This window comes from Enhydra lutris, unplaced genomic scaffold, assembly GCF_002288905.1.
Source record: "Enhydra lutris kenyoni isolate GAN:26980312 unplaced genomic scaffold, ASM228890v2 scaffoldscaffold92, whole genome shotgun sequence".
NCBI classification, from domain to species: Eukaryota; Metazoa; Chordata; class Mammalia; order Carnivora; family Mustelidae; genus Enhydra; species Enhydra lutris.
Window position 1 is genome coordinate 2,863,483 of NW_019154176.1, and position 14,304 is coordinate 2,877,786.

General features: G+C 50.8%; 1 protein-coding gene across 2 annotated transcripts in view; it reads right to left on the reverse strand.

The window, feature by feature from the left end:
- The window catches only part of LOC111162399 (solute carrier family 44 member 2), a 28,108-nt gene extending 16,164 nt beyond the window's left edge, over positions 1 to 11,944 (reverse strand). Inside the window, exon 1 of one of the 2 annotated variants that reach the window (XM_022526796.1) lies at positions 11,850 to 11,943. In XM_022526796.1, coding sequence (XP_022382504.1) covers positions 11,850 to 11,880 — 31 coding nt within the window. In that variant the 5' untranslated portion in view covers positions 11,881 to 11,943. Of the gene's footprint in view, positions 1 to 11,849 lie in introns of both variants that reach the window. The other variant, XM_022526795.1, reaches the window with a different exon arrangement.
- Between the last annotated feature and the right edge of the window lie 2,360 nt (positions 11,945 to 14,304).

A 14,304-nucleotide genomic window follows, 5' to 3' on the forward strand; every position in this document is an offset into this window, starting at 1 on the left:
GACTCCAGCCACCAGCTCCACCCTGATGATCCATCAACGTTGGTCCCCTGGGCTGTGCACCCCCTGTAACACCTGTCTTCTGGAGGTCTTGCGGGTGTCTCACATTCACCACAGCCACATGCAAGTCCCTGGTGGTCCCCACCCTGCCCTGGCTCAGAAAAGGTAGCTTTGTCTTCCCACGTGCTCAGACCAGAGACCTGGGGTCCCTGGGCTCTGCCTTCAGAATTTATCAAGAACCCAAGCCCTTGTCACACAGCTGTGGTTTCCTGCCTGGGCCAGTGCAGGCAGCTCCCTCCACCCTGGTCTCTTGGCTCCCACACTCCCACTCCCCTCACTGTCTGTTCCCTCCATAGCAGCCAGAGAAGCCTGTTAACACTTCTGCCCAGAACCTTCCATGGCTTCCACCACCTCTTCATCATGCCCCATAAGGCCCCATATGCTCTGCCGGGTCCCCTCCCTCTCTCCCCTTCGCTTGTTTGCTTCAGCCTCACTGGCCTCATTAACCCAACTACAAACTCACCAGGCAAGGTCTCACCTCAGGACCTTTGCACTTGCTGTTCCCTCTACCTAGAAAACTCTTCCCAGAGATGTCCATGTGGCTCCAGTTCATTGAGGCCTCTGTTCAATCATCCCCCCTCCTCAGAGAGGCTTTCTCTGATCATCCTATCCAAAACAGCATCCCTTTCCCCTTGACCCCATCACCCCATTTACATATGGTTTGTTTATTGTCTGCCCCCTTGCCTATTCCCAGCACAAGGACAGGGATTTTTTTTTTTTTAAAGATTTTATTTCCTTATTTGACAGACAGAGATCACAAGTAGGCAGAGAGGCAGGCAGAGAGAGAGAGGAGGAAGCAGGTTCCCTGCTGAGCAGAGAGCCCAATGTGGGGCTCAATCCCACTACCCTGAGACCATGACCTGAGCCGAAGGCAGAGGCTCCACTGAGCCACCCAGGCACCCCACAAGGACAGGGATTTATGTCTGTTCTGTTAACAACTGTTCCCGGGGCCCAAAATACCACCTGGCACTCAGTGTTTGTTGAGTGAATAACCACAGTACACAAACCATTTAAAGACAACTAAGACTGCGGGCGCCTGGGTGGCTCAGTCGGTTAAGTGTCCAACACTTGATTTCAGCTCAGGCCATGATCTCAGAGTCCTACGGGGCTCTGCACAGCTTGGAGTCTGCTTGGGATTCTCTCTCTCCCTCTGCTCCCCCTCCCTCCCTAGCCTGTGTCCCAGCTTGAGTGTGTATGCACACGCCCTCCTTTACATAAATAAATAGTATCTTTTTAAAAAATTTTATTTATTTATTTGACAGAGAGAGATCACAAGTGGGCAGGGAGGCAGGCAGAGAGAGAGGGGGAAGCAGGGTCCCCGCTAAGCAGAAAGCCCGATGTGGGACTTGATCCCAGGACCCTGAGATCATGACCTGAGCCGAAGGCAGAGGCTTAACCCACTGAGCCACCCAGGCACCCCAATAAATAATATCTTAAAAAAAAAAAAAAAGAAAGAAAGAAAGCTAGCTAAGGCTGAGAGTAAAAACACTGCTTAGAGGTTTCCAGGTGCATGCATTTAAGAAACTAATTTGTGAATTTTATATATAAAGTATTTAATACATGATAAATGTGGAATGTTCAGTGGGCACGGAAAGGATAAATCAATTCGTCATAAGCCTTGATTGCAATAGGAAGGAAAAAAGTTAACTTCACCCCCAACACATAGCAAAATAAATTCCACATGCATTAATCACGCAAAATAGATAAAAACTCGGAACTATTACGAGTATGAAGAGAAAACACAGGAACGTATTTCCACCATCCGATAGGAGAGACCGGTAAGGGTGGAGAAGAGATAAGGGAGTACAGGAGGCTTCCTGTGCCCCTTGAAAGGCAGCCAGACTGGCAGAGGGGAAGAAACCATAAACAGCTGGGGTACCTGGGGGGCTCAGCTGGTTGAGTGTCTGCCTTCTGCTCAGGTCATGATCCCAGGGTCCCGGGATCGAGCCCCCTGTCGGGCTCTGTGTTCAGCTGGGAGTCTGCTTCTCCCTCTCCCTCTGCTCCTCCCCTCGCTCATGCTCGAGCTCTCTCTCACCGTCTCTCTCTCACTCTTGGATAAATAAAATCTTAAAGAAAAAAAAAAGTGGCTGGTGCTGGCTGAGGAGTGCCTATCAGACTCTAGCTCTGTCCTCATTATACTGGACGTCCTACCATCAACCCATTTTACAGTGGAGGAAACCAAGGCTCGGCAAGGGGAAGTGGCTTTCCCAGCTACCTAGCAACAAGTGGAAGACCCCTACTCTAGGTTTGATGGGTGAGTGGGAGCCACTGAGAGTCTTTGAGCAGGAGCATGACCTGGCCAGGCTGGGGAGGGCAAGACACAGAGAGAGGTTTCAGCTCTGAGAGAAGTTGGTGGCTGTGGATGGGACAGTGGGGCCATGATCTTGCTGCTTGAAACTGAGTTGTCTCTCCGTGAGATGGAACTAAAGATACAGCACAGCACCTGCCATAGGCTTGGCGTTGCTACTGGCATCTCTCAAGAAATGCCAGAGGGAACAGTGGTAAAGCCGTCTGATGGGTTCCAGGAGCTCTTGTTAACATTAGCAAGGAGTGGGGGGGTAGGAGGGGGGAGCAGGTTGAATACTCCTGGATTCTGATCATTGAGTCTGATCTAAACCCGCAGGATGAGAACTTGCTGAGTCTTTGCAACAACACTGCAAACTAGTAACAGGAGAGATGCCCTGATTCCTCGGTTTCACCGTCCCTTACCACGTGCCGGGCAATTTTCCAAAATGTCACAGCGACTTTGCTAGATGGATCCTGTCCTTACCTCCATTGGAGGGATGCAGACATGGGGGCCCCCAGCGAACTGTGTACCCATGGTAAGCCACAGAGTGGGGCTACCCACCCAGCTCGTGGGTTAGCTTTGGATGAGATGCCCAGGGCTGCTGTAACAAATGACCACCCAGGGGCACGTGGGTGGCTCGGTGGGTTAAGCCTCTGCCTTCGGCTCAGGTCATGATCTCAGGGTCCTGGGATCCAGCCTCGCATCAGGCTCTCTGCTCGACAGGGAGCCTGCTTCTTCCTCCCTCTCTGCCTGCCTCTCTGCCTACTTGTGATCTCTCTCTCTGTCAAATAAATAAATAAAATCTTTAAAAAAAAAAGAAACCATAGATGACCACCCACCTGGGGGCTGCAGGGAATCTGCTTGAGATTCTCTTCTCCTCTCCCTCCTTGCTTGTGTTCCCTCTCTCGCCATGCCTCTCTGTCAAATAAATTCTTTAAACAACAACAAAAAAAGGTCCTACATTTATTTATTTATTTAAGATTTTATTTAATAATAAATCAGTCAGAGAGACAGAGAGAGAGCGCATGAGCTGGGGGAGGGGCAGAGGGAGAAGCAGGCTCCCCACTGAGCAGAGAGCCTGATGTGGGACTCAATACCAGGACCCTGAGACCATGACCCGAGCCGAAGTTAGACACTCAACTGACTGAGCCACCCAGGCACCCCCATAAGATCCTACATTTAGGGGCACCTGGGTGGCTCAGTGGGTTAAAGCCTCTGCCTTTGGCTCAGGTCATGATCCCAGGGTCCTGGGATCGAGCCCCACATGGGGCTCTCTGCTCGGTGGGAAGCCTGCTTCCTCCTCCCTCTCTGCCTGCCTCTCTGCCTACTTGTGATCTCTGTCTGTCAAATAAATAAATAAAGTATTTAAAAAAAAAATCCTACATTTAATCTCATCTGCAAATTCCCTTTTGTCCTGTAAGGTGACATAGTCACAGGCTCCAGAAGTTAGATCGTGGACATCTTTGGGGTGTGGGGACTGTTACACTGCCTGCCACACAGCATAACCAGGGGTTGACAAACTGTCATGGGATGGTGGTGGGGAGGAATCCACCCACGGCCTGTTTCCAGATGACCCAGAACTAAGAATGGTCTTTACATTTCTGAAGGGCTGAAAAACATCAAAAGAGGAAGACTATTTTGGCATGTGCAAATTGTATGGAATTCAAATGTCGGCAGCCGTAAGTTAATTTTTCTTGGTACCCAGCCAAGCTGGTTCCTTCTCATGTTGTTTGTGGCTGTTTTCAGGCTTCAGCAGTAGAGCTAGGTTGTAGGGACAGATCCTACGTGGCCTGCAGAGCTAAAAATGTTTACTCTCTGGCCCTTTGCAGAAACAGTTTGCCACCCCCTGGTCTCGAGGCCCTGAACCAAGTGTTGAACCCGGTTCTGTGCCAGTGGATTTCACAAGCTTTCTTTGTTGCGTGTGTGTGTGTGTGTGTGTGTGTGTGTGTGTGTGTTTTAAGATTTTATTTATTTGAAAGAGAGACAGAGCCAGCACAAGCAGGGACAGACAGCAGAGGGAGAAGGACAAGCAGACTCCCTGCTGAGTGGGGAGCCCAGCTTGGGGCTTGATCCCAGGACCCTGAGATCATGATCTGAGCTGAAGTCAGATGCTGAACCCACTGAGCCACCCGGGTGCCCCCGCATGCTCTCTCTATAACAACTAGGAGTGGTTCTCATTGCCCACAGGAGGGCTAGGGGGATGCACACGCCCTTTCCCTCTCCAGGCTGCCATCTTCCGATCTGGAGAGTGGAATTAATACTGACATTTTGCTTCGTGGGTGTTGTCAGAATTCACTGCTCAAAAAGCACTTAGCACAGGTCTGAGGTTCAACAAACACTAACAAGGGGGCGTGGTCCCATTTGACAGAGAGGGCAAAATGAGGCCACAGGCTCAGACCACATAGCCAGGGAGGGACGGAGCTGTGTAAATCGAACCAAGGCCCTTCTGGATCCAACCCAGGCCTTTTCCTCAGCAGATACTGAGGGAGGCAGAACTGAAGATGGAACAGTGAGGGGAGAAGGTGCGGGAAAGTTGGGCCAATACGCCAGGCTGGGTGGGGGAGGCAGCCCTTGGGTTCTGGCCTCGCTGGGCACAAAGGCCGTCCCAGCCAGTGCAGTGGCTGTAGAAGATAAGGAAACTGATCCAGGCTGCTCAGTTGTAATGCTGGGGCCAGGGCGTCAAGTGCCACCCAGCCCCCACAGCCTCCAGATTCCGGCCAAGTCTCCACGGCCTACAGCAGCCCAGGGCCTCACCCACACAGCCGGGCCGGCTCACCCCTGCCTTCCCAGACATCTGTGCCTAGGGAACAGGATCCCAGCCACCCACATGAGTCCCTTTGATAGAGTCTAGGGATAGCTTCCCGGTAGGAAAGCCAAGAGTGACATTCCTCGTCACAATGCTAAGAGTAAAAGACAGAGCCCCTACTATGTGCTGGGCCTGCATTGGCCACCAAAGCAGACATTTATTTCTAGAAGCTCCTGTCATCCTCACAAGGCTCTGAGCGTATAGGGCCCAATATAGAAACCAAGGCACAGGGATGCTTCATGACTTGCCCCAAATCACACAGCCAGGAGGAGCTGGGATTTGAACTCTGCTCCTGACAACCATGCCCTTGAACTCTATGCTCCATGGTGTACCCCCACACCCCGGGCATTTACCAGGGACCAAGCTCCTGGCTAAGTGTTACCTGAACGGTTCACTGAACCCTGGAGGCGGCCTCAAGAGGGAGTCAATACTGTTGTTAACCCCATTTTATGGATGGAGAAACAGACTCGGTATATGAAAGGTTCAGGGACACAAAGGGTACAGGTGGTACAGGGCAAGGAAGAAGACAGAGGAGTAGAGGCAATGCTGGGTTCTAGAACCTGGCTGAGAGTCAGAACTCCATGGTAAGCTTTTCTGTAGACGTGCTTGTTTGCTTAGCACCTTGGTACTTAATGATCCATGTACCAGGATAAGTGCAATCAACTTGGTCCTGGTCTCCTGACTTCTGCCACTGCACCTTATAGTGGCCAGAGGGCGCCTGTGAGCACCTGACTCAGGCCAGCTCCCTCCTCTGTGCAGAACTCTCAATGGCTCCCATGGCTCTCAGTACAGAAGCCCAAGTCCACAGGCCATGCCCTCTGCCTGAAACATTCTACATGGTTCCCTCCCTCCTGCTTCTGGTCACCTTCGGGTGGTCTTAAAATTTTCAACTCTGCCTACAGGCCCTACAGATGACTCCTCCCCCTCTTTCCTGCATTATGTTTCTCCTGAGTCCTTTTCTGCCATTCTAAGACCATCCCTCCTGTATCTTAATGCTAATACCTTGTCTGCTTCCCTCTCCAGAACGCCAGCTCCACGACTGCAACACCTGCTCTGTTTCCAGGCTCTAGAACACAACCTGGCTCACAATGCCCGCACAGTAACCGTTTGAAGGGGGTTACGAACAAACTCGCTTCTATTAAGTAAATCCTACGCTTATGGGGTAGAAAACTTCAACCAGAACAAAACTAAAGACTAAGGAAAATCACTCTCCCTCTCGCCCTTGGCCCAGAGCCCAACTTCCTCTCCCTGGTTTCCCTTTCCTACTTCCAGACAGAGTCTAAGTACACATGCATAAGCAAATTTGTAGCTCTTTACCGCTCTCCCAACACATACCCTGGTCTGTTACACACACTGTTCCTACTTTGTTCTTCCACACGCTCACATAATCCTTCCTTGTTTCCCAACAGAGAGGTTGCTTAGACCTACTTCAACTTTTTTACAAGGCAACATAGTATCCCACTCTGGGAACAGTACCATTTGTCATTAAACCAGGCTGAGGAACTTTTAAAAATACACAGAAATTAACAGGCTAAGCTCCTGCAAGGGGCTTCGTGGTCGTGTCACCTCTGGGATGAGGACAGCTGGCCGAGGGGATGCAAAGGGTTCTTTTACTTGGAAGGCTAAAATATTCCGGGTGATTGAGGGCTTATTTATATTTATTTATTTAGATTTTATTTATTTATTTGACAGAGATCACAAGTAGGCAGAGAGGCAGGCAGGGAGAGAGAGGAGGAAGCAGGCTCTCCACGGACCACAGAGCCCCATGTGGGGCTCGATCCCATGACCCTGGAATCATGACCTGAGCCGAAAGCAGAGGCTTTAACCCACTGAGCCACCCGGGTGACCCAAAGGATTATTTTTAATTTTCAGCACCCCTATGCCCCTATAGAGAGAATATATTAATTTTATTACATAAGAGATTAAAATCTTATGTAAAAACAAGCCTCCTGAGGCGCCTGGAGATTGACTGGGGAGGAGCACAAGAGAACTTTCTGGGGGTAATAGGAAGGTCCTTACTTAAGCTCTGCAGATTTTCTTCTGTTAAAGGCCACATATTTAAGACTTTAAGCTTTGTGGTTCACATATCATCTCGGTCACATATTCCTTTTAATTTTTTTTAACAACAATTTATAAACAATGGAGCCATTCTTAGTCTATTGGCTTTACAAAAACAGGCCTCAGCACGACAATGCAAATAAAGTTAACACTATTTTTTTTTTTAAGTAGGCTCCACCCAGCATGGAGCCCAACACAGGGCTTGAACTCAGGTGACCCTGAGATCATGACCGAAGCTGAAATCACTTAACTGACTGAGCCACCCAGGCACCCCTATACTTAACACTATTGAAATGTACAACTTCAAAAATGATTAAGATGCTACATTTTCTAAAAGATTTTATTTATTTATTTGAGAGAGAGAGTGAGAGAGAGCCTGAGAGGGGAGGTCAGAGGGAGAAGCAGACTCCCCACTGAGCTGGATCCTAATACTCCAGGATCATGACCTGAGCCAAAGGCAGTCGCTTAACTAACTGAGCCACCCAGGCACCCTAAGCTGCTACATTTTATGTGATGTTTCTTACCACAAAAAAATTAAAACTAAAGTAATAATACTGACTGTCCCCTCCCTGGGCATGAGGGGCTTTTGGGGTGCTCGTAATATTTTTGTTCCCCCTGATGTGGGTGCTGATTTCATGGATGTGTTCACCTTGTGAAAACTTCTGGAGCCTCATACAGTTAGGATCTGTTTCCTTTTACGTATGAATTGTCTGCTTCAATAAAAAGCTTAAAATATGGGGCGCCTGGGTGGCTCAGTGGGTTAAGCCGCTGCCTTCGGCTCAGGTCATGATCTCAGGGTCCTGAGATCGAGTCCCGCATCGGGCTCTCTGCTCAGTGGGGAGCCTGCTTCCCTCTCTCTCTCTCTGCCTGCCTCTCCATCTACTTGTGATCTCTGTCAAATAAATAAATAAAATCTTAAAAAAAAAAAAAAGCTTAAAATATTCTCCTTGACTGGTTAACTATAAGATTGGTTCAATATAAGATGGTTTATCCATAGGCTCAGGGGGTTAAGCCTCTGCCTCTGGCTCAGGTCATGATCTCAGGGTTCTGGGATCGAGCCCTGCATCAGGCTCTCTGCCAGTGGGGAGCCTGCTTCCCCCTCTCTCTCTGCCTGTCTCTCTGTCTACTTGTGATCTCTCTCTGTGTCCAATAAATAAATAAAATCTTAAAAAAAATAAGACAGTTCATCCACAAATGCACTATTTTTATGCAACTGTCAGAAACACCGAAGCAGCTTTCCAGGCACGGACATGAGACATGTCTCCAAGACATATTAAACAAAGAAAGCAACAAAAAAACGAAAAAAATCAACAAAGAAAGCAACATGTGAAACAAACATCTTTTCATGTGTAAGTGTCTGTTGAGTACCTACTAGGTCCCAGGCACTGCGGACATACCTTCAGACACACAGACACACAATGCCTCGTGGAATTAACACGCTAGAGATTTGCTGGTATTTTTGTAAAAGGAAAAAAAAAAACCGCAGCCATTAGATAAAGAATATGTATGCAATTGCACGCGAAGTTAAGACTAGTCTTGTACGCCTAGACTCCATTTGGAAGAAAGCACAAGATGCTGGAACAGCGATGTGTGCCAAGAAGAAGGGTGTGTCACGCTGGGAGAGGAAGCAAGAGGGAGACTTTTCATGATAAAGCTACGCCGTCTTTGTATCCTTTGTATTGTGAAGCATGTGAATCCTTTTGAAGTATCCAACTTTGGGGTGGGGGAACACCCATAAAACGAAAATAACAAAAAACAAAAATAACAACAAAAACCCAACTTTCAATGAATAAATAAATATCCCCTCCCAACATTTTTTTTTTTTTTAAATCAGATGCCAGATTCCCACAGCCTAAGTTGGATTCTCTAGCAAATGGGGCCAGGGAATCAGCTTTTTAAACAAGCACTGTTGGGGCGCCTGGGTGGCTCCGTGGGTTAAGCCTCTGCATTGGGCTCAGGTCATGATCTCAGGGTCCTGGGATCGAGCCCTGCATCGGGATCTCTGCTCAGCGGGGAGCCTGCTTCCCCCTCTCTCTCTCTGCCTGCCTCTCTGCCTACTTGTGATCTCTGTCTGTCAAATAAATAAATAAATAAATAAATAAAATCTTAAAAAAAATAAAAAATAAAAAAAATAAACAAGCCCTGTTACTTTGGTCTCACCTCCCACCCACCCACCCCCAAGCCCTCGGAGAAAGTCTGTTGTTTTGGGTTCTAGAATCTTTTTCCATGATCATGCCCAGGGTGGGTGGGAAGGATGGCAGTAGCCATTGCTGTCATCCATCAGGGCCAGGAGCCATTTCTCTAGATATGGTGTCTGCTGAGGAGGGAGCTTCCTGCCCTGCCCAGGCCAGCCAAATCTATTTTTAGAGAGGGCTGCTTTTCCATCAGCTCAAGGAAAATCCATGTCCCCAGAGGCCTCCTGAGCAGGTAGATCCCACCAGCCACTGCGGAAAATGCTGCCCACCAGTGAGTGTGTCTGCCCAGCCCCGCAGACAAGGACCCAGAGTCTCCGAGAGGTCTCCAACATGCCCATGGCCACACAGTCGTAAATGTCAGAAGCAGGATTTGAACCTGGGTGTCACCACCCCTAAATTCACGGTAACACGATGGACCGGAAGGTATTGGGATACAAGGGATATGTGAGCACTGGGATTTCTCAGCAACTCTTGCAACATTATTCCCAAAGGAAAGCTCTTCATTTTCAGGCAGGGACTTCTTGTGGCAGCCTGGAGGCCCCAGGGTTTTGGTTGATAAGAACGGACAATTTACAAAACAAGTGAGACCTGCCCCTCCCCGCCCCCCACTTCAAGGAGTCAAGCCAGGTGGCTCCTCTAGAAGCTCAGATGATGGCCTGGCTTTAAGACCAGCTGAAGTCTCCACCTCAGGCATCCTTGTGCCCTAGAGCAAAACAATTATGTGGTTTGTTTGCTGTTCCTTCTGCCTAGAACACACTTCTCCCAAATCTTCCAGCGGCCCTTGGCTCCAACACCAGCCCTTGATCACCTAAAATAATCCCAGAGGATTCTCCCACACACATGCTGTCCTGTTTTCTGCTCCACAACACTTACAACAACCTAAAATCATATATTTATTCAAGGGTTTTTCTGCTTTGTTCACTGTCTAGCCTGTACCACACTCAGTAAATGTTTGTTGATGGAATGGGCTTCTGGCATCCAACGCAACCTCTGTTGGGCACAGAGGTCCCCTGTCTGGAGTGTGGGTCTGGCCGGGCCTGGGAGGGTTTGCTCAGGCCCACCCATGGCTGGCTGGCTCCCTTTGGCCAAATTCAAGGCTTGGTGAATCACATCCCTGTCCACTCTGCCGTCCCTGGCCCCCCAGCCCTGCCTTACAGAGACCCAAGATCCCTCAGCTGCTGCCCACAGGAAGGCAGGCCCTGGCCAGGACTCTGGGTTGAGATTCCCAGACCAGAGACAGCCAGCCACACCCAAGGGATGCCCAGCACCCCCGACCGCAGGGTCTGAGGCTTGAACTAAAACCAAGAGCAAGAGGCCCTTGGAGGTTGGGCCAGCAGCTTCAGGCAGGGAGGGAAGTGGCTGGGTGGTGGCCTGGTCCCTGTGTTTCCCGCTGGGCTGGGCAGGGAGGGTCCCAGTCTCCCCCACCTGTCTCTCTCTGCCCTGCTGAGGCCACTGTCCCTGGTGGCAGCAGCCCCGACGAGGCCCATCTCTTGTCAGCTTTGTTTTTCTTGATTATTTTTGAGCGGTTTCCTGCCCCCTCCCCAAAGCTTTCTGTCTCACAGTTTCCAGGAAGTTCTTGTCACACAAGGAGGGGCAGCGGCGCCCCTTTGCCCCAGGGGAGTGCTACGTGGGACCTGTGCCCAGCTCAGCCCTGGGACCCAAAATGGAGAAGAGAAAGGAGAAACTGAGGATGGCACTCCCCTCCGTGGGAACCCGGGGAAGGAAGGCACTGTAGGGCAGGGAGGAGCCTCATCTTGGCCCCAACTCCTGGGCCCGCAGCCGAAGGCCATCCGCCGAGGTTCGCGGGAGGGGAGTCCGCGTTGCAGGGACCTCGCGAAACGGTAGCGGACACCCCCAGTCCCTTGCACGCGGCCGGTAAAGTTTCTCAATGGTTTCCTGCCTCTTTACTGCCCCCTCGGTGAGGGCGCCCTTCTTTCCGTCCTTCCAGGCCGCTTGCAAGAACCGACTGGCTTCCACCCCCCCAGCATTGAGTCTGCCCAGGCCTGCCTCAGTTTCCCCATCTCGCCAGAAGCCCGGGACCGCTACTTCTCGGGAGATGCGAGCAGGAAAAAGAAGTGGACCAAGGCAACCAGAAGAGGGGGATTTGGGGAAGTCGGGGCCCTATCCCTTTTCCGAGCCCCGGTCTCCAAGCCTCCCCTCCCCCGCCTGGCATCTGAGCCGCCAGATAACGGGACCTCCCCGGGCGGAGCATGCGCCGTGCGTCCCGGCCCATCAGCCGGAGGGGGTGCGGGGGCTCCCGGGAGAGCGGACGCGGGGAGACCCGGCGGGAGCAGGGGGGCGTGGGCTCCGCGCAGAGCGGAATGCTGGGCCGGGAAGCAGGAGAGGGCCCCCAGCTGCAGCGCGGGTGTTTATAATCCCGGAGGAACCCCTCCCCCAAGGCCCCCCAACTCAGCAGAGGCGACCCCGGGCCCGAGGCAGCTCCTACCGTAGGCTCCGTCCTTCCGCTCGTCCTCCATGGCCGCGTCGGGCGGGGAGGGGAGTCCGAACCCGAGCGACCCCAGCCCGCGCGGGCGGGAGGCTCCGCGGGCTGCAGCGCCCCGCCCCTGGCCCGGCCCCGCCCCGCCCGCCTGCCGGCCCCGCACGCAGCCTCCAATGGGAGCCCGGAGCAGCCCGGGGCGGGGCATGGGGCGGGCCCGGGCCCGGGAGAGGGTGGGGCCCCAACCTTTGTTTCCCATCTGGGCTCAAGGGACTCTCCCGGGGCGTTTGGTGGGCCAGGAGCAGTTGTCACCCGTTCACTCATCTACCCACCCACTGACTCATTATATAGATATTGAGCGCTGACTGTGTGCCAGTGCACGGATCAGAAAATGCCAGTTTTCATTCATCAGATTGGCAAGAATTTGAGAGCCCGGTAACAACCAGTGGGGTGAGCACATGCTGTGGGTCAAAATGTTATCTGGCAGAAAAGATTAAATCCAGCCGTGTTTGCCTTGCGCGATTCATCTCTGCCTTTGACTCTGGAGAAGCCCTCATACGTGTCTGTGCCTGAGGACTATCTATCAAAGGTTGCTACCTGTGGCTTTGATAGTTACTGTGATAAATGGGGGGAGGCTTAGATGTCCACCAACAAAGGAGGACAAGGATCACCATGAGCAGGAGGGAATACCATGCAGCGAATAAAAAGAATGAGGCCATCGAGGAAATGCAAATTAACAATGATATACCACTATACACCCACCAGAAGAGCTAAAACTAAATGGTACCAAGTATTAGGAGGGGATCTGGAGCAAATGGGACTATCCTGGACTGTTGGTGAGAATGTAAAATGAAACAACCACTTGGAAAAAGATCTCTTAGGGATGCCTGGGTGGCTCAGTGGGTTAAGCATCTGCCTTCCGCTCAGGACATGATCCCAGGGTCCTGAGATCAAGTCCTGAATCAGGCTCCTTATTCAGAGCCTACTTCTCCCTCTGCCTACAGGCAGCTCCCCCTCCTTGTGCCCTCTCTCTGTGTGTCAAATAAATAAAATCTTTTAAAAAGAAGAAGGAGGAGAAGGAGAAGAAGAGAGCCAAAATCTTGTATACAAATGTTCATAGCAACTTTATCACAACTTTGGGGGCATCTGGGTGGCTCAGTTGGTTAAGCGTCTGCCTTCCCCTGGGGTCATGATCCAGGGTCCCAGGACCCACCCCTGCATCAGGCTCCCTGCTCAGCAGGGAGTCTGCTTCTTCCTCTCTTCCGTGCACACGCGCTCTCTCTCTTTCAAATAAATAAACAAAATCTCTAAATAAAACAAACATTTTATCACAGCTCTATTCATAGGGGCCCAAAATTGGAAGCAACCCAAATGTCCATAAATGGATGACTGGCTCAGCACACCGAGGTCCCTCCATACCATAAAATAGTCCTCAGCAAAAGGCACCAACTACTGATAAGTACAATATAACACGGATGAGTCTCAAAAATAAATAAATAAATAAATAAAAGGATTACGCTGAGTGACAGAGGAGGCCAGGCACTTTGGAATGAAGTTCTAGGGTAGACATAGCTAATCAACCCATGAGAAATGGCAAATGTGGATCAGTGCTTGCCCTTGTGGGTGGTAGGGCCCCTGGGGCAGCTTCCGGGGGTGGGGGAGGAAGAGAGGCAGGAAGCAAGACTGTGGTTACACAGGTGGGTTCAGTTTGTGGCAATCATTTCACTTCTGACCTTTCTTAAGGGGTTTCGTTTTAAGAATGGAAAAATTGTTGGGGCGCCTGGGTGGCTCAGTGGGTTAAAGCCTCTGCCTTCGGCTCAGGTCATGATCCCAGGGTCCTGGGATCGAGCCCCACATCGGGCTCTCTGCTCAGCAGGGAGCCTGCTTCCCCTCCTCTCTCTCTGCCTGCCTCTCTGCCTACTTGTGATCTCTGTCAATTAAATAAATAAAATCTTAAAAAAAAAAAGAATGGAAAAATTGTTGATAGGTTACAGGTTGTAAGGAGAGTGAATATTTATAGGGAGCTTACTCAACCTCAGAAGAGGGATTACGTGCCTTGTAGTCCATCTTTATAATCATTTTCCAGTTGGTGAAAGTGACACAGACAGGTTAAGCCATTTTTTAAGTGCTTCGTATTAAATCCTGGCAATGCTTTTCCAGGTGGAGAAAATGACACAGAGAGGTTAAGTAATTTCCCCACAGTCACCCAGGTAGTGAGTGTGGGGCTACACAAGGATTTGAACTCATGGAGCCTGTCTTTACAACCCACAGGCTCTCCATAACCCTGCCAGGATAGCTGGGCTAGATTTCTAGGTGAGTAAAAATAGCAAGTTGAGGGGTGCCTGGGTGGCTCAGTCTGTTAAGCAGCTGCCTCAAGTTCAGGTCATGGTCCCAGGGTCCTGGGATGGAGTCCCTCATTGGGCTCCCTGCTCAGCAGGGAGCCTGTTTCTCCCTCTGCCTCTGC